Source organism: Aethalodelphis obliquidens, unplaced genomic scaffold (assembly GCF_003676395.1).
Source record: "Aethalodelphis obliquidens isolate GAN/ISIS:26980383/991018 unplaced genomic scaffold, ASM367639v1 scaffold49, whole genome shotgun sequence".
Lineage (NCBI taxonomy): Eukaryota > Metazoa > Chordata > Mammalia > Artiodactyla > Delphinidae > Aethalodelphis > Aethalodelphis obliquidens.
In genome coordinates, this window is record NW_020837993.1 from 6,221,518 (window position 1) to 6,242,397 (window position 20,880).

Sequence of the window (20,880 nt, forward strand, 5' to 3'; positions counted from 1 at the left end):
TTTGCAAAGCCAGTGAAGAATATTAACACTTTTACCAGGCAGGGAGTGCTATTTCTAATCAAATATTGAAAGCTGGAATTCCTCTGATCACCAAAGTCACACTCAAGAATTATCAGCGAGTTTATATGTTATCTTTATTTTTTGCTTTAGTCCTCTTTGATACGCAACCTCCGGCTCTCAGAGTTCTTGAAAAAGAACCAACTCTGGAATGGGATTATAAGTATAACTTTGTTGGAAGGAAAGAATGTCTCAGGAGGAAGCATGACAGAGATGTTTGTCCAGTTAAAACTAGGAGATCAGAGGTATAAAAGTAAGGTAAGTTCTGTCAGTTCCTTAAGGAGAACAATATCTTTAAGATTAAAACAATGGAAAAAAATATTTTCCCACTCTAAACTTCGCAAGAACAGAATTTATTTTTAACCCTCCTAACTGTATTAGGAGCAACCCAGAAAACAAGATAATTGTATAGGTGCAGTCTATTAATATGGATATTTGATCGCTTAGTATAATCTATTTTAATATACTAAACTAAAGCTAGAGAAAGCTTATTAAATAATAGATTTGAATGCATGGCTTATTTTTGTTTTGAAAATAAGCAAACTATGTTTCAGAGAATGAGGGAAAAGGATTACTAAATGCTTTCAACATCGTATAAAAATAAAATGGTATAATATGTTATAGTTGGATTAAAATATTTGAGTTAACTAAACATGTTTTCAAAATTATGTACTCCGGGCTTTCTCTAACTTGTTGGTATGAACACTAAAAATAGACATCTAGTGCTGCTGGGGGTTTTTTTGCTGTGATTTTTTTAAACTATCTAAAAAGTATTAAAAGTGATTTGTTTTGACCAAAGGTAATGGCTTTTTTTAGCCGTCTTTAAAAATCAATCATCTTATTCTGCTGATCCAACTTCCATTTAATTTTTAATCTCAGTAATTTGGTGTGGTTTTTATTTCAAAAACACTAGTCTCCAAACCATGGTAATTAATTAGTTTTACATAACTGTCAGACAGAAATATTTCCTATGTTTTATGGATTGAGGGAACTAGGGTACTTGAAAGTTAAGTCATTTGCCAAAAGCCACATAGGAAGAAAAACATCGGTGGAAGATTTTGAAAATAGGCCTGAGGATATTTGCAGTTTGGGCTTTTGAGTGTAGAGGACTTAACTGAAGCAGACTAGTTAGAAAATGATTTAGGGGGGCAAGAGGTTTTCTCTGCTGCACAATTTTCAGTGCAGAATCAAATATGAAATGTCATTTACTCCACAAGGAGTAGAGAATTGAAGCTCTTATTGAAGAATCGTTTATTATAAGAAATGCAAAAAATTGAAGACAAGTTACAGCAGAAATATACAGATAATTATTTTAACCAGGCAGTTTTAGGCTGTACCTCACAGTGAGTATATCCAGGATGACGACAGCTCTCCACTAAGATTCCTTTAATGATCCAGGGTCAGGGTAAGGATTTATAGAAAAATTATTCATCACTAAGCACACGTACCCTTTTAGACTAAGGGGAAGTGTAGAATTAGTCCAGTGTCTGCTACGTTCCCCCTTGGGGAATATTGCACTTAATTTGTGGTCTAATAGGTTTTTTTTTTCCTTCATGGTTTCAAAATGCCGTGATCTGATATATTTAAGCCCAATGATGATGAAAAACAGCGTAAATGATGTTACGTGATGTTGGCTGTAGCTGAGATCTGAGCAGTCCCTGTTTTCTCACACGGGGATATTTGGCCCCAGGATTTAATAGTTGGCCCTGAGGTCCTGATACTTAGTGGCCTGCGTTTTTGCTCACTTTTTATTCACAAATTGAATCTCTGTGTAATTGAAACAAAAATGAAAGTCCTGCCAATGAATCAAACACACAAGCAATTTGAAATCACTTTCGGAGAACACAGGAACACTTGTGGAGTTTTCAGACCATGCTTGTTAATTTTTAGGTTTGGCTGCAGTGGAATTTCATAGTTTTCCTCTCATTCTAGTGACGGGGTTCAGTAAACTTGGATTTAAAAATAGGCAGCGGCCTACAGGTTATGGGTTTCTCATGTAATGCATCTGACAGATGTTAATTAAGACCCCAGACTGTTAATTCATATAGTTCTTAAGCCAGCACTGAATGGATGTGCCAATAAAAATGTTACTTCCATTTGGTTAACCAATTAGTATCTTTCATAAGAGAGAACAACTGTAAAATGTCTATTGAAATATATTATATAGAGAGCATATCTCAATAGTCATTATTGTATGTGTGTAAAAATATTATATAATAAATATATATATATCAAAAGTATGTGTTTTATATATATATAACATTTATGGTTTCTTTTGGGATAACAGTGTTTCTCCAAATTTGGTGGATAAATTAGTGAGTCTGGGGAGTCAGCTAAAAGAGTATGATGTTTTGCCAATTCCTGGAACCTTGAAGTCCCTTTCGTTTCCAAAAAGAAAAGTTTAACTTTATAAGAGCAATCATAACCATAATTATGATCTCCTGCTGTTTAGAAATGAAATGAATGTGTAGTTGCTGTAGCAATGAATGCCATTTTAAGAAAATAAATAATATAACTGCATGTTTTCTAGACACTGTGTAAGAGTGCAAATCCGCAGTGGCAGGAACAGTTTGACTTTCACTACTTCTCTGACAGGATGGGCATTTTGGACATTGAAGTGTGGGGAAAGGACAGCAAAAAGCACGAGGAACGTCTGGGCACGTGAGTCTGCTCTGCTTTTTAAACGGTGGGATATGTGTCTGCATTGAGGCTGGTCTGAGGGAATATCTTTATCTGTTTGAGCTTAGAATAAAACCTCATATCCCCACCCCAAGGAGCCATAAGTTAGCTGGGCCCTAACCTGGGGAAAGTTTTTTCATTTTTTTAATTTAGTATTGATTACAACAGAAGAAAATTGTATGTGCCAGGAAGTCTCTAAAGAAAGATAATGTACCATCTCAGACTCTTTGGGAAATGTTGGTATAAGTGTCCAATGCACCCTATGATTTGGGTTTTGCTACTTAGTGAAATACCGTATAGTTTAGTAACACTGTGAAGCTAGGTGTCCCAAATTGATGGAAACTTTTCAGTGTCCTTGATGAACTTGGTGGCAAATCATAATGAAATCTATTGAGGCCAGATTTGTTTTATTTCTTTACTTTGGACCTTCCCAACTTAATTGAGGGGCTCACTCGTACATAATAAAAAATAGTGTAAGTACTATTGCTTCCTTATAGGATTGTAGTAAGAATATAGTCAAATGCAATTGTGCCTGCACTGTGACTGCTCCAGTTTGAGCATGAAGGAGATGCCGATGGAAGCGTGCATCTCTGATCTTTCTGATAGCCCTGCAAGTTCGTGGTATTATTTTTGTTTTATAGATGAGGAAATGGAGTGCAAAAGGTTTGCATACATCTTCGCTGTAGGCTTCAGAGCAGCGAGTGTGAGAGTCAGGATTCTGTGTTTTCAAAGACCAAGTTTTTCCCACCAAACTACTGCCTTTTGTTCAGCCCATATGCATACAATTTGTCCACCAGTCCTAAGTATAAGCATTTAAAGGACTCTCAACGGCTGTTTGTGGGCTTTTTCAAACCAAGTTCTCTGGAACCCTGGGTTCAGGGAGATGCCTTGGGATCACCTTGGAGAACGGGGGTCTCCTCAAACCAGAGCATCTCCACTTTTACCTGTGCTCTACATTGGTAGAGCTCCATTCGAGGGAAGAGTTTCCTGCTGAAAATGAAAGATTGAAAACACTCATCCAGTAGAACCCCTTCATTTTATAGATGAAGAAGTCCAGAGGCCCAGAGAAGTCATGTTTTTCCGTCAGCAAGGAATTTAGGGGCAGAAATGGGATGAGCCCCAGCTAACCCGATACCTGATGCAGTGCTTTTTCTGTGTAAAACGCTTAGCAGAGCCCGGTGCACGGAACGTCAGCTCTTTTTGCTGCCGTTACCCTGTCCCACCTCAGTGGCTCCTCCTGAGATAGACAGGTGGGAGTTTGGAGGCCGTGGAACATTCCTCCCATGCTTCTCAGCAGAGGCACCTTGTCTCATGGGACGGCCGGGCATGTTCCAGGTGCCTAATAAACCTGGCCCTCACCCACCTGATGCCAGCTACATTCCCCAATTATCCTGTGGAAGACACACACACACATACACTGACGGCTCATCCACACATGTCCAAACACCTGCTAGGAGAGCAGCACTGCTGACTGAGATATGGGTGCTTTTCCCTCCACGTGTCATGGCCCTTTGCTTTGCACAGCCCTCTCGTCCCCAGCTCTGTGCTGCTCTAGCAGGTAGTAGCCATGCTTCCTTGGAGATCTCCAGGGCCAGGTTTGTGTTTTGGGGTACCAAACTAGGTCATGTCACACTCTCCAACCCAGGAGAGAGGTCTTCCTGTGGTCAAGCATTTGACAGATTTTGCCTGTCAGATGCCTTACTGGTCTCCCCCCAACCCTCTCCCCCATGGGGTAACTGAGACACCTCAGAGTCTTGCCAGTGTCTCCCACCCTGGTCACCACCGTGACACCCCAGTGCCCTGCCAACACCCACGGTAGGAGGGTCAGAAACTTTGTGCTAGCCAGCAGAGCAGGAATAAGTCACGTAAATGCACAAATGCAGAGAACTCTGTGTCCCAAAGCGTTATCTGAATGGTGGGAATTTGGGCCCCCAGTGATGGATGGCCAGCGTGTTATTTTAGTAGGTGCAGAAAATAATGGCCTTTCATTCTGCATGTCATTGTGCTGTTATGTTTCTTTCACATAATAGGAAACGCTTTTCCAAATGAGTGTTAAGTTTCTTTACAGACACAAAGAATAATTGGAGATGTCCCTCTTATGCCATGTTTTGTCATTTATTATTTGAGCTATTTCCTGTTTGTAACTTAGATGTATACCTGCCCCAGTGGTCATTCTGTCCTTCCTTTTCATTGGTTTTAAAAGGATTTTTTTTTTTTTGGTATCCTTTTCCTTTTTCCTCTCCTAAGGTACAAAAGATAACAAAAGTATCTCTTGGGAGTTGGCTACACAGCATTACCCTGAGTGAACTTCCAGGTGGGGTGAGACCTACCCTAAAATACATACTTCTTGTCAGAGTTAAAAGAGAGATTGTGCTGGCATATGCGTATCACAGACCTGTTACTTACTGTTCCTTCTTATTTGAAAATGTTCACTTATTGTTTTCCTGTTCTTTGTTGTAATTCTAAGCCTCAGTTATTTTATCTCCCAACTGTTGGGAAATAACTTTTTGCATGAGAAGGGTCTTTGACAATGTTGAATGAGTCGTAACTGTCCTCAGACCTGTCTCATATTTTGTGTTTGGATAACACCTTGATGCTAGTAATTTAAAGTTCTGCGTGGCCTAAGAAAGTCCTCTGCGGGGCAGTTTGACATGAGGGAAGGAACACCAGCCTCTGAGTTGTACTTCCTGGACTGGCTGGTAACCACGGTGTTTGCTAGCTGCGTGACCTTGGGCAGTGACTTTGTGGTTTTCTGTTTGTGTAATGGCGTTTTCCACCAATTTGCAGGTCATCATGGCAATTGGCAACAATGTCTCTTGTTGGTAGCTATTATTATTCTTATTAATTTTGAGATTTTTTTTCTGGATGGTAACTATAGATCCCCACAACATTTGCAACTAAAATTGTGTCATTTAAGTAACTGAAACACTAGTTAAAATTCAGCATATTTTTGTTTCTTCAAAACAGGAGAGACATTTTTTATATTTTTTGGTAGAAGTGATCAGTGACTGTCTTCCAGGACATGGTGGGAAGGACATTCGTTGACTGGAGATCTGAGCAGTGTCAATTAGCCTGAACAATACTGGGTTTTGTAGCTGTGGACAGAAAGCTGGAGTAGTGGTCAGTTATGTGAAGAGAAATCACGTTGGCATTGGTGGGTTGCTGGCTTGGTGATGGTTCAGGCATGGCCCACCCCCGCCTGGTAGCCAGCCTCCTCCAGGCTCTCCTGAGTCACGGGGAACTTTCTGAAATCCCTTCCACTGAGCCACAGGTAACTCCTGAGGAAGTCAGGACTGGTAAGATGAAGGTGCTTGGGCAAACCCAACAGCCCTCCCAGACCAGGGTGCCTACTAATTCAGCTGTTTATTCATGGACCAAAATAATCCAGTCTTTTGAGTCCATCGGTGGTCTAGAGACAGAATTTTTAGGGAGGAGTAAGAAATAAAGCTAAATATAACCTGCCCCAACTTTTAAACAAAATGGCAAGAGTAGAAATACAGATTAACCCCCTTGTCAGCCTGTGCCATTTCAACATGATTGTATCATTTTCTTAAAGTATATTTTACATCTCCCTGTGATTCCGGAGATTAATTTGTCACAGAATATTCTAGACTTAATTTAGTTTGGAAACTTAAGAATGAGAATGCACAAGTTCATTTTAACTGGGCTGCCTCAGAGCCAATCCTCAGCGCCACGCGGTGCCTCAGAAAGTGGCTCTGACGTGCTACCAGTTTACTGGTGACTGTGGTGCAGAGGGGAATCAGGGCTAGAGGATTTCTTTGGACAGTCTGCACCCCATGTCGCTGATCTGCTCTTACAGCCAGGCATGACACAGCCACCATTTTCTTCCTGTTCACCGCCTTCCTTAGCCTCTGAGATGTACAGCTTTTAAAACTCTAGCACCCTTTTCTTCCCCTTGCATTTAAGTGAAAAGCTGACCAGTCTATAATATAAAGCATAGAGTTATGGTAATGAATAAGAGGTTAAAAGCTATCATGGCAAGTGGAACTTAAGCAGGTTTGGCTGACTGATATGGTAAAATTATGTGTTGAATTAAAACATTAAAATGCGGTGGGATTAATGGAGAAAGACAGGAACAGGAGGTCAGAAACAACGCTAAATCAGCACATTAACTGCCTGTGGGCCAGAGGGGCTGGCTTTAATATATGCAGAGAAAAAAAAAAAGCTTGCAGAGGAAAAAAAGAAGTAATTTAGTCCTTGTTTCCTCCAGGTGAATAGAACCGCAGACTTTTCAATCTGGGAGGCACCTAGTACATATATTTATTTCCCCTTCTTTTTTTAGATAGGGGAGGAAATAGACACTACAGAATATTTAGTTGGTTAACAAAAAAAAAAACCACTGACTTTATAATTTGGAGTTTTTGACTTGGAATTTTATTTTGCCACTGGGATGCATTTGTCCGTTCGTTCATTTTATTCAACAAATGTAGAGCACCTCGTGTATCAGACATCCTGCCAAGTGCTGGGGGTTCAGAGGTGGATCCTGTCCTCAGGCACTAGGTTGTGGACAGCGTCTTGGGGGTGGAAGGGCAGCTTCCTGGAAGAAGAGAGTCTAAGCTGAGACCTGTAACATGAGTGGTGGTTAGCCTGACAAGGAGGAAGAACTTTCCAGGAAGATGGGACCACATGGACAAAGGCTTAGAGAGGAGGGAGAACACATTCTGAGAAACTGGAAAGGAACGAGAAGGGTGGGTGATGTCATGCGATGAAACTAGAGAGGAAGGCAGGAGTGAGGTCACAAAACCATCGGATTCCATGACCTGCAGATGAACAGCAGCAGCTCCTGGCTAGACACAGATGTATTAGTGCTCTGCTATTTTATGTTCCTAATGCAAAGCTTGTTATCGTAGTGGAGCTCTTTCGGACTGAATGGTCTAAGTTCTGACTTCGGAATGAGGATTTCCTGGTCACCTAAGGGCCAGCGTGTAGCACCTGCTGAACGATGGTCCAAACACGGTCACCCCCCTTGCCTGTGGAGTCACACATGATGCCACAGGAATAGACCTAATTTGCTAGTGCTCATTACTCATGTGTTTTATGTGGATGCCCTGAGCACGTGTTTTCCACATTGTTTCCTCAGATAGAAGAATAGTTTTATAAGTTTTATTGCTTTATCAGTTTTTGTTAACAAACGTGTCTTTAGATATGTTGGCCGGAGTCTCGTGGGCCATGGTGAGTTAAAATTTATTTTTTCTTTTAAATTATTCTTAGGTCAGTATTTCTTGATACCTTTATCAATGCGTTTGTACTGTCAGCTACCAACCTGGGAAAAAAAATTTAAATACTTCCATTGCTATAATTCACCACAGCTGAATGACTGGCATTTCTCCAGGTTAGGGGCCAGCAAACTAGGGGCCATGGGCCAAATGCAGATGGCTGCTTGTTTTTGAGTAAAGTTTTATTGGAAAACAGCCTTGTTCATTTGTGTACATTGTCTATTACTGCTTTCATGCTACAAGAAGAGAGTTGAGTAGTTGCAAGGGACCAGGTGGCCAACAAACTAAAAACATATTTACTGTCTTGCCCTTCACAGAAAAAATGGTCTTAGTTCCTATCACTTATTAATGTTGGTGTGGTTTTTAATGATCATTGGAACACTCATTAGGAGAGCCCTTTAAACCACATATCTGAAAACTGAGTTTATTTTTCAAGGAAAATTTGCATCCATAGTAGTCAGCTCAGTTTTCATCAGTGCTCGTACAAGGCTGCCATTTGGGTAGAGCTTGGGGAGAAACTTAGGGGATACAAAATGGAAGAGAAAGAGAATATATAACAACACCTGTAAAATTCTGGAATCAATGAGTGAGCAAGTATTGTTTATAAGAATGAGAAGGAAGGGAGGAGGAGGTGTTTTGATTTGCCCAGGAAGCTGGGCTGGATCTCTTCTCCTAGGCATTCTTAGGGGCCAACCCTGCACTTTTCCCAGAACTGGTAACTAAACAGTTAACAGAAAGCCTTGGGAAAGAACAGCAGATTCTGTAATGCTTCAGTAGCAACGAGAAAAAATGAAGAGACTGACCAAATTATTTCGTACTTTCTCAGGGTAGAATCTGGTACCCTATAGAAAATTAAGGAAGCAACCCAGAGTCTCCTTTCAAGATTTTTTATATTAAACATGTCTTTGATGAATATATTTCAGAATGATTATATCTTAAAGATTTTAGAGTATTTATCTTTACTTGAAACTAAAGAAAGCCATTTAGTTCATATGATACTTAACCTTTCTTTAGAAGATTCAATGAGTATTGTGGTAAAAGTATTCTGAAATTCTGGAAGAAAAGTCCTTAATTTTTATTTTTTTTTTCCTCTACTGCTTTTGCTGATCATACAAGCTAGTTCCTAGCTTGGTGTTAATGTAAATATTTCTTCAGCCTCTGGCTAACCTCCCAAACATTCTGGTTCTCCTTCAGATGTGAGGATGAGCTGAAGCCATGGGGACTGAGGTTGAAACAGAGAAAAATGGGAGGCCTGGAGGAAAGGGTTTTGTATGAGATTCATTTCTTCTTACTCCCATCTTTCCTTCTGTCTTCCAGAATGTGAAAATGAATGGGGAAGCCAGGTGGATAGAGCAGTTCAGTTCTAGAAAGTCATCCTTAGAGCGGGCGGTTAACACTAGGGAGAAGCTAGCTTTACATTAATTCATAAGACTAAAGACATCAGTGTTTTAAGAATCAATTAATTCATGTGATGGGGCAGGGACCCTAAGAAACTGGGTCATAATCTATATGCAGAAGGATCAAGGTTTAATTTTGATTGGCCTGTTGCCTATGTATCAATTTAATTTGCTCTTTCAAGTCACTAAGAAAGTAAAAGTAAGTATTTGATTGAATTCACTCATTAGTTAACTGGGAATGTAGAATCCATTAAGTTTGTCCTGAAATCCCCCATCTGGTGTTTATGGGGCTCTTTTATCTAAAATAGGCAAGGCTATGTTTTGTGCAGGGTTTCTTTCTTCGTTATCGAAATAATCTTTAAAACTGGGATAGGTGGAAAAGTTTCACAGTGGGCAGAAATGACTGAAAAGTTTGTGAAAGTGTGTAATTTCTGAGACAAAATTCAATATTTAGTTTGCATTTCATCTGAGATGTGATTCACACTTGTTTAAGTTAATAAACTGCTCTGTTCAAGTAAGCTGTGCCTTTGGACAGTCAGGAGGAGAGTGTGCAGAGTTACTGTAAATATGCTAATATTGCTCACAGTCTTTTTAGATGACTTTTTTAGAATTACTGTCAGGTCCATTTTGAATTATCCAAGAAAAAAATTATTATTTCCTCATTATACATCATTTTTGACTCCCAAACATTATTTGCTCTCAGAGATCCTGTAACTTTTCCTTTGTTCAGAAGATAAATAAAACCACCACCACAACAAAAAGGTAAACTTCAAAGGACAAAACTGCCATTATTAATGATATTAAAATGAATGTGTCATAAATAGGTTATTGCTACTTTGGACTAATGGAGGTGACCACCAGAGAAAAGTCTTACAAATTCGGATCATTCGTCTTTCCGTAAGAAAGAGGTTTATTAAATGAAAATGTATATAACAGTGGAAAATAATGCTTAGCAAAGTATTCCTAAGCAGATGAACTACTGCTATACTTGTTCAGAATTTGCGGGTACTTAGTTTTGTAGAAATGGCACAGTTAAAGCACTTGACATTTCTTTCTTTCCAAGCAAAATTAATTCCCCATTTACATACTTATGAAATATTTACTAACCCCTCTTTTCACAGTAGTGAACTTTAACTTTGAAATATCCCATATTGCACAGAAAAAAAATTGTTTTGATTCAAATCATAGAGGGTTATTAAAAAAAATATATATATATAAAAATGTGTTTCCAGTAGAAATACTTGATGAATTTATTACATGCAAAAGCTCTAATTGCCACCTCTTCTGGTAACTGGAATCGCTTTTGGTAATTAGGAAGTAAATACCCACATATATTTAATTTTATAGGTACATATCACTATTAAAATATTTTCTGTGGTAAAAGCTGGTATAGACCTTTAATATTGATGTTTTTTGGGGAAGGGATTGCAAGCTTTCTTTTAAATTTATTGAACTGGAACATTTTCCATATCCATGTGGCTCAAAATTGTCTTTGCTTTATATATAAAGTAAGTTTACCTATTTCCTATTATCTGCAAACTTACAAAGTCCATTGATGATTAAGGGTAAGAATCCATTCCTGTCAGACATTCTGAGGCCGTGCTTCCATTTTTAAATAACGTCTTGAATAGTCATCTTATTCAAAAACTAGAGATGGCAAATGAGAACAAAAAACACACACTACCCTCCCTCACTCCGCTCAGCCCTGCCTACCTCACCTACCTGCACATGAACAAAGCAAGTGTGGTCCAGGCAATCCCAGACTTTTCGTGTCAAAGCAAATAAATGGCTTAGCACCTCAGCGCCCCCCTTATGGGTGTTTGCTTCTGTATTTAAATGTGTTTGAGGTTTTCAACATCGCCAGAACATTGACTGTTAAGAGGCGGAAAACATGCAATTTATAGCAGATGGGTGCAGCCTTTTCTGGCAGTGCCGCCAAAATGGGATCCATCAGTAGCACTTCACGCTCCATTTGTCTAACAGAAACCCACCTGGGGAAATCCTGTGGAACTATGCCTATAAGGAAAACACCTTAACACATTTCTTTAAATAAAAACTGGCCAGTCGGCATTAATCTAGAAGAAAGTGGTTTCTCCATTAACCCTCTCCAGCTTGCAAAGCTCCTATCTTTTCTTCCTTTTTTTTTGAACCAATGTCTCTTATTCTCTTTGCCGGTAGAAGACCAGCCAAGAGCAGCCCAGAGCAGCCTTCTAGAGCCGGCATCCATAGTGTTGAAACTTTGAAACTGTTTTCTTCCTCGTTCTTGATCTCATCGTTTCTCTGCAGACCTTATTTGTCAAAGATCTGCTGCTTCTCAGGTTCATTTGCCACTTTCTCCACGCTGCCTTTTCTTTGTTTTTCCTTGATCACTTTCTCTCCTTCATTCAGGGTGTGTTAGGCTGGGATGGAGTGTTACCAGCCAGGGGAGCCCTTGCAACCTTCACTACTCAACCAGCCCATATATAAATGTGTTTCCAGTAGAAATACTTGATGAATTTATTACATGCAAAAGCTCTAATTGCCACCTCTTCTAGTAACTGGAATCGCTGGATTCTAGTAACTGGAATCGCCCATGCCCAGACAGCGTGAGGTTTCATGGGGAGGATGAAATGAAAATCAGGTGCTTTGGAGGTTCAGCAGCTGCCACGCGTTAATCTCTTTTCTGTCTCTGATTCCTGCAACTGCTCCAGGTGTAAAGTGGATATCTCAGCCCTCCCACTGAAGCAAGCCAACTGCCTGGAGCTGCCTCTGGAGAGCTGCCTGGGGACACTCTTGATGCTGGTCACCCTCACGCCCTGCGCGGGAGTCTCCGTCTCAGATCTGTGTGTGTGCCCCTTGGCAGATCCCAGCGAGAGAAAGCAGATCGCCCAGCGATTCGTGAGTGCTTTGCCTTGCTACACCCGCTCCCGACCCCCGCACCCACCCCCACTTCTAAGTTGAAACAAAGTCTATGAATTGAAAAACTGCCTCGAAGAGATCTTTGTCCAAAGTTTAATGGTATGTCTCCTAAAACAAGACATCAGCCCTAGAGGTTAATGCATTAGTGAGAAGGTGACAGTAGATTATAGAGTTTGCCTTCCTATTTTAAAAGCCAAAAAAAAGGTATTTGAGTTTTTAGTATCCTGGATCTCTTTGGAGAAATTTGAAATCCTCAAGGGGGCAAAAGGTTGTTTAGCATGTCTGTATATGTAAATAAGAATTTTATTATTTTTTTAATTTTTATTTTGGAATATAGTTGATTTGCAATGTTGTGTTAGTTTTAGGTGTACAGCTAAGTGATTCAGTTATACGTACACATATATCCATTCTTTTTCAGATTCTTTTCCCATATAGGTTACTAGAGAATATTGAGTATAGTTCCCTGTGCTATATAGTAGGTCCTTGTTGATTTTCTGTTTTATATATAGCAGTGTGTATATGTTAATCCCAAACTCCTAATTTACTTATCCCCACCACGTTTTCCCTTTGGTAACCATAAGTTTGTTTTCCAAGTCTGTGAGTCTGTTTCTATTTTGTAAGTAAGTTCGTTTGTATCATTTTTAGGAATTTTAATATAAGTTCACAAAAGCTGCTTTTTAAAAAAACAAATATTAATGTCTGCCATGTTGTAGATACTTTTCTAGAACCTCTTAAGATCAAGTGAGAAAGCGCTTGTGTCTCATTAAGCAAAGCCAAGCCGTAGACAGGCATGAAAGACTTATTCCATACTACCCTGGATAAGAGCAGTTTGTGATTTTTGCCTAAGTAGTTGCAATTTGCTTAAAAGACCACTCAGCATTTTTAAATCAAATGGCTTTGTCCTTGTCATTATTTTTTGTGCTCTGGCTTTCTAGGTGTCTTTATTTGCATTCTCGTTTTATTCCATCTTCTTTGTGAATCAATACATTTATTTTATTGCCACACACACGAAAGGCATGTTTTAGGAAAGTGGCATGGAAGTGAAGCAAAGATGAATACCTATTTAATGGGAATATTATTCTCAGCATAAACTTTAGTGCCTCCAGACTCCTTCACTGTGCAGGCGTATTGATTAATTGAATAAACCTTTATCTTCAGGAGTACAAAGCCTAGCCACACATCTTAATGACAACACAAGATTCTGCATGCAAGGTAGATGTACTCTAAAGAAGTTTTGACAAAATCCACTTTTAATATTCTCTTTGATGACTTTAGTTAAGCAAGTGAAAATAAAACACTTCCCCAAACTTTCCCATGGATAAATTGCACAATTTACCAAATTCATGAGGAGTGTCATGCATTTATAAGGTGACATTAGGTAAGATCATAATGACTGCTTTGAATAATGTCTCAGGATTCGAGGAATACTCATTGAAAAGAGATTTGAAAAGCCAGTAATCAAAATAAAAAGATCAATTTTTTTTTTTTTTTTTTTTTTTTTAGCTAAGGAGCTGACCAGCATGCTAGAGGGAAAGATACTGTGTTACAAGACACAAGTTCCGGACCCCTGGATTTGTTTTTTAGGTTTTAAGAATAGATAATCTTCAAAGGCATTTTGCCTCTAAATTATGAAAGTACTTTATCTCAGATGTTTCCATTTTAGCTTAAACACTAGTTTTTTTTCTGTTTGTTTTTTTTAAGATTGAAAATACTGTTTGAAGAAACAACTTCCAAAAGTTCTTAGGAATGGTGCTTCCTAAGGTTTACGTTAGGCAAACCTTAGCTATTATTAAGCTTTTGTTATTCTTTCCTGAAATGCCTAAATAACAAGGATTTTACTACCCTTCCATAAATCCCTGGGGTCCGCTTATCACAGGTTTTTAGTTATCTAATGATGACGGAAATACTGTATCCAAAGGTTTGAAAGCAGCATCTTTTTCAGCAAACGTGTTTTGGAGGCATGCAAAGAGCATTTATTTGCTTATCTCTTATCTCATGCACAATTTCTAAAGAAGGCAATGTGCATAGACATCTAAACATTTCTATACATGCTTAAGAATTATCAATAGATATATTAGAGCTTTGGCACATGCAAACTAAAAATGAAAGTAAATGTGATTACAGAGCAGGACTAGATGCTCAGTCTCTGATGAGCTGGCTGTAACATGGACTAGAAAATTCATTCCATTTCCATCCCTACTCTCTTTCTGGTAGTAATAAGTATCTACGGAGGGTCCAAGTTTAGTCCTCTGATATCCATAAAGTTTGTTCTAACTAGGTCAGAATAATGTTGCCTTTTCGGATGATTTAAAAGTTTCATTAAAGAGAAAGGGGGAAAAGAGAATGAATGTAGTTCTACACCCATTTTCCCGGTGGGATGTCTGTACTATCGCCAGGGGGTGATGTTAAAAGTAGATTGCATGTGCTTTGTAATTTGTTTATTTTGAAAGGGGAGTTAATTAATTCTCAGTCACTTTTAATCTGGTTGCTGCAAATGCCTAAGTTTCCTGTTGACTGATGCAATGCACATTGGAACTTTTCTTAGCATTGCATGAGAAAGATGATGATAAATCTAGAAGGTACTTCCTATAGGGACTTTTTGGCATTAAACAGTATATTAGAAAGCTATGTTCATTTGTGATCTACCTTTCTCCCCCCACCCAGAGCTTACGGAACTCCCTGAAAAATATGAAGGACGTCGGCATTTTACAAGTGAAGGTTTTAAAGGCGGTAGATCTCTTAGCAGCAGATTTCTCAGGTATAGAAAATTTTCATCTTTTTATTCATTTTTATTTATTTCCTGCTTTGAAGTGATCCGGTGGCAGAGTGAAACGTTTTACTAAGTAGAAGCATGTACAGAGCAATCATACTCTTTCAGTCAGAGTCACAGAAGAAAAAAAGGTGCAGACAACAAGTTCTCTCACTTCACATTTTTCGCAAAATTATCTTTTGCAAGTAATTTTCCTACGATTAGATAATGTGCTCGTCCATTAGCTTTCAAAGATATTTGTGGATGATTCACGTCGTGACTTCTTTATTTGTTGAGTGTTTGGTCAAGCTTTTCTATAGGACCTCAGAAGGCAGATTTGACTTCTTGCAGCGCTGTGTGCAGACAGTGTTTTTTTCTTCACAGGGTACAGTACATGGGTCCTAAATCTGGCTGGCTGGCACTTCTCTGTAACAGTAGCCAAGGTCTTGGCCATGGAACCACTTTGCCATTGCCATTGTTATATACAAAATTTCTCTCGGTGCTTCACTACCTGGAACTTATAGACAGAGGCTGGAACTGACATGCTTTGTGCTGAATTATGCTTGACCATGGAGGACGGTAATCCAAACGTTCCAGTGTCTGATCAGAGGATGCCTCTCCGCTCATTGCCGAATTACCCCCTTGTACTGACTAACAATTTAAGCACCTATATGACAGATGCTATTTACCAAGTAAATTGATGAATATGAAGACTATTACACAACATGGATCTATCTATTAATGCAGTGGTGCATTTTTGTTGTTGTTGTTATATCATAATTTTAGAATGTGGTCTACTCTATATTTGTGTAACCTCTGAACTTCTGAGTTTGAGGTAGCTCAAACTCTGGAAAAGAGAATGTTAATTGGAAGCACTTTATATTACAAAAATGATGGGATATATGAACTTAGTTTAAAAAAATAGAGTTCTCCTCAACCTCCTTCAAAAAATGAACCAATGGAAATCACTACTGTATAAGCCCCCCAAATAAGGTGATCTCAATTTTAAGGAAATGCCTAGTGAGAATATCCAAAAATGCTTTTTCAGCCAATATGAATATATAAATTCTCAGGGTTGTGGATGCAATACTTCAGTAATGACTTGTAATATTCATCAGTTTACTTGCAAATGTTTATATAGTCTTAGATTGATTTAGAAGTTTTCCTTCTGAAACTTACAGTTTATGAAAATGCTTAATTCAGACATTTCATGTGCCTTTGACAGTAGTTTTTTCATCACTAAAGCACAGGTAGAGTTATCGACCAGTTTTCCAGAGCAAATTGTGTTTTACTTCCATCTCAGTGTTTAGATACAACACTGCTTGAATCTGTGATTGTTGATGTCTCAGTAAACGTTGTCTCAGGCGCCAAGAACTCATTTATGCTTTCAAGCAGTATTTTCAAATATTCTTTCTGTAGTTGTATATTTTGTGTTCGCCAGGAACTAATTGAAATGCATTAAACGTTTTTTTAAAAGGCTTGTGTACAACTACATCCATATGTGGAAATACTTTTTAAAAACTTACCTTATTTTATGCTTCCTATCAGGTGACTTCCATAAAGCACCCCCAAAACTAGTATTGATGGAGGTTGTTTCAGGCCAATGTGAATTCTCCAAAGAGTACTTTGACTATTAAAGTGTATAGGAGAGAAACCTGGAAAATGGAAGTTTTTATAAAGATCAGATGATAAGACAAAACCCACTTTTAAGAAGAATAATTTTGGGGCAAAATGCTACCATTTTGTCATTTTCTTTATATTCAAGATATTCAGTAGATAGTTTTGGAGTGGATGAAGGTGGTGAGTACCTGAGGATTCCATTAACAAAAAGCAGTGGTTAGAAGCCAAATAATGCTAAGCAATTTAACTAAATGCCCTGGTGTTTTACTATATCTGTATTATTTATGAGAAAATCATCACTCTTCTGAATTGAAACAAAGATCCTTGTCATTAGCTAAGCATGTCTTTAGACCATATCGATCTTTATTCTTAGAATCAAATTTCACAGTCTAATGTTCTTTATAGGTTGGTAGCCTCATCCAGTCTCTTCCAAACCAAGGTGTTGCTTTAGGGCAACAAAGTGGACCTAGTCCAGAGAGTTGTAAAGTAACTTTTCTATGTGAAAAAAGAAGTGGATTCAGGTTGCTGTGAGGTAGCAGTAGAGATGTAATTAATGCCTCCGAGATGTTAGCGACCATATCATATAGTGGCGACTCATACATTATTACTGTTATTATTGTTACCAATTCACTTGATATGCAGAAAAAAAAATGCCAGCTTCACTTGATCATGGATCAGAAGAGGTACTCATCATTGCCAGTGCCGGAAACATTTAAAGAATAACTATTTATACCCAGCATTTTCCAGTCAGCCTTGCCTTATAACTGAGTGTTTCATTGCACTTGCTCAGGGAACAAAGTATTCACTCCTGCAAATTAAAAAGAACTGCATTTACTCTGAATAACCAGGCACATTCTCAAAGAATGGTGGTCGTTTTAGACAGTGCAAAAGGGAACATTCCAACATTCCTACTTTTTTTCATGATAGTTTTGTGGGTTTTTTTTTTTTTCTGTAATTGTTTGTTTCTTGAAAACAATACCAAATAACCATAATAACTGATGCTTCAAGTTAGATTCAGGGACTCTGATAAAACAAAAGTCCATGGGAGCAGATCTTGGCAGTGGTCCATATGGAGGTGAAGGTTACGGTTTGCAGAGTGCAGGGACCTTTTGTCCTAGAGGAGAAATGAAAGCACTTGGCAGCCCTGCGATCAGTGGTTTGCCAATTTTAAAGTTATCTATATATTTGCAAGTAGCAATTAGAAAAAGAAAATATCAGTCACTTATGCTAATCGGATCAAAGTTAGGTGGATATTCCTCATGAGTGGTTATTGATGTTATGATTATGTAGCCGTAAAAATAAATTAAACCTGGGGGACATTGAATCCTCATTACTTTGCTAGTACTTTAGAATATTGGAATAATATATATCATATATATAGATTATATAGATACACGCACTAAGGTGAACTTCTTTGTAATTAAAAATTTAACTTTTTTTTTTTTTTTTGCGGTACACGGGCCTCTCACTGCCGTGGCCTCTCCCGTTGCGGAGCAGAGGCTCCGGACACACAGGCTCAGCGGCCATGGCCCACGGGCCCAGCCGCTCCGGGGCATGTGGGATCCTCCTGGACCGGGGCATGAACCCGTGTCCCCTGCATCGACTGGCGGACTCCCAACCACTGTGCCACCAGGGAAGCCCTTAACTTTTTTATATAAAGAAAACAATTAGTGTAGCTTTCCAAATGTTATACGATATTAATAACCTAAATCTAGATATGTTACCAATATTAAGATATTTATAAAAGATAAAGGCTTCAGTGTTCTAGTGTGTAGAAAAGATAATTTATTATTTTTGAAACTAATTCATTCTTTTCTAAATATGCTATTTTATTGTGTGATTGAACCTACCCTAGAATTAATAAATTTAAATTTATATATAGCTTGGCATTTTTGTGTGTGTATCTGACATTTGTTTGTATATAAGTGAGAAGACTTTTTATTTTAAAGAATCGGAGGTAATTAACTTCTCTTGCAGTCTAAAATTGGTGAAAGATATTTTAATGTTCTCTACAGCCAATATGAGATATGGATAGCCATACACAGTTATTCTAATAGAAAAGCCTGTCAGATATTTTTATTAAAGCATTTGTCTCACAAATGCCTTGTGTCCAATGTAACCTAAAATATTTAAGTAATAGGTTATCCTGCCTGATGTCAGTTCTTCTGTAGTAAACAAGGCCATAGCCTTGATTCACAAAACAGATGATAAATTGTACTTTGAAACTCAAGGTGAGCACAGCTGTTGGTAATGTTTAATGAGACCAACATACTTCACTCAGCTGCCGCTAGTCTTAGAACTCAGCTGTTTTGAGAAGAAAGCAATAAAAACCAAACAAAAACAATGCAGAGTTTGTTTCATAGGCTATAAAAAGGTAATCAAGTAGATAATAGGTAAACAGAAAAATAGGGAACTGAAATATTTTCTGATCAGAATTGTATTTCAGTACAAATGGCAATGCTTATCTTTACCTATTGGGAGATCCACCAGTGAAGAGTAGGAAAGTATTTACTGTGTTCAGCGCATACACGGAGAAATGTTCTGGATAGCCTTGTTATAATTGATAGAATATTGTGGGGAAGCTTCCAGAATTGTACGGCGGAGGGGCTCCTTCCGTGTATCAGTACTGAAACCATCACGGCCTCTGCATAACGCACCTGCCAAAATTCAGCACTTAGTCAGTGATCCTTCTCTTATATTCTTAGAATCAAAGTGTGGGTTTCACACATCTTCCTCCCCACTAATTAAGCTTTCTGTATATTAATTTTGTTCTAAAAGAGTTCTTATATATTAACACCCTTCTCCTTAACGAATCTTCCAGTGGCAGGATGGGTTATTCTTTAGTCTTCCTCTAATTTATTCCTCCACCGTGTTAACACCACCAAGATGACCCTAGCCATTAAGTATTCTGACATAAAATAGGGACGATAGAAGCTTAGGAGAGTTTTCTTTACCTCGTCATGCCAGCAGTGGCAAAAGAGCAAGGAGAACAGCATTGCAAGCCCACCTCCATATAGGATGATAGTAAGTGTTCTAACAACATAGCACAATAGGGTGTGGGTCTCAACAGCCCTTCTTTTGGTATAGCACAATCCCATCTTAATTTTTCATGTTCCTGTCATAATACGCTGTATGTCATGATGAGAAGCTGGGGAATTATCAGGAGGCAACGAAGGAACAAAACTGGAAATAACCATCTTTCCTCACAATTTGGAGTTACTGTTCTCCAGGGGTCTTTTTTATCATTGCGATTTTTTGTTACTTTTTGCCATACAAAACCCACCCATAAAACACAAAAATTTTCCAAATATATCTGGATTTTTTTGACTTCTTGGCTGTGAGATTGTCACTTGGACCCTTTCTCTGTTTCCAATGTGAGTAAGACAACTACCAAGTTAACAGAATCTTGTAATTCGAGAATCTTTATCAGAGGAATGGAAAAGACTTTGTTTTTAAACAAAAAATATGGGTTATGGGGAAGTAGTCTTATGTGATAAATAAGCATGTCAGGAGCCATAACAGTGCCTGATCCAGGAGAACAAAGACATTTAATTCAAGAACTCCATACTTCTTTTCAGGGAGCCCAGTGTAGTTTTCCAAATGCTTTTTGAGTTTGGCTTAATTTAAGAAAAGTCACCTTGGTGGGTAGATCTAGTGATCTACAAGAAATGTTCATTGAGCGTCTACTACAGGTCTGACACACCTACCTGTAGGGAGCTTGTGATCACTTCACTCTTCCTTCTCTAGGGGGCAGTGAGTATCATTGATGTGGATGAGGACCTCGCTCAAAATTGGGTGGCATTTTTAGTTGAGTGGTTCCTTGGCAATGCCATTAGGAGGAGCTCTCTGTTCCACACGCAGGGTTGCTCTCCCATGACTGGTAAAGTTCTCCATTCATTCATTAAGTACACGATCCCTTTCCAAGAGACTGAAACTCATGCTTTGGGTAAATTAATCTTCAGCTCAATAATTTATTCACTGAAAATGAAAATGATTCCCCATTTTATTTGCTCTTTATTTTTATGGTAGCTGCCTTTCATTTTAATCCCCATGTACTATGGTATAGAAGATGTATAGAAACAGATGTGTACCAGCCTCGGGTCCACTTAAGCCTCCAGCTTCTCATGGGTATTTTGAGAGTTAAATTAAAACCTAAATGAGCATACCTGACACATATTACATGCTCAATAAATGCTATTCCCATTCTTTGTTAAATTTATTTTTTTAGAGTAGAGTTGACCTG

The 20,880-nt window shown here is 38.5% G+C and overlaps 1 protein-coding gene across 11 annotated transcripts in view; it reads left to right on the plus strand.

Moving 5' to 3' along the window:
• Positions 1-20,880, plus strand: part of MCTP2 (multiple C2 and transmembrane domain containing 2) — a 251,891-nt gene that overhangs the window by 119,860 nt on the left and 111,151 nt on the right. For 10 of the 11 annotated variants that reach the window (XM_027083170.1, XM_027083166.1, XM_027083169.1 and 7 more), the window contains 4 exons: positions 151-315; positions 2,588-2,718; positions 12,061-12,247; positions 14,933-15,026. In XM_027083170.1, coding sequence (XP_026938971.1) covers positions 151-315; positions 2,588-2,718; positions 12,061-12,247; positions 14,933-15,026 — 577 coding nt within the window. Of the gene's footprint in view, positions 1-150; positions 316-2,587; positions 2,719-12,060; positions 12,248-14,932; positions 15,027-20,880 lie in introns of those variants that run through there. The other variant, XM_027083172.1, reaches the window with a different exon arrangement.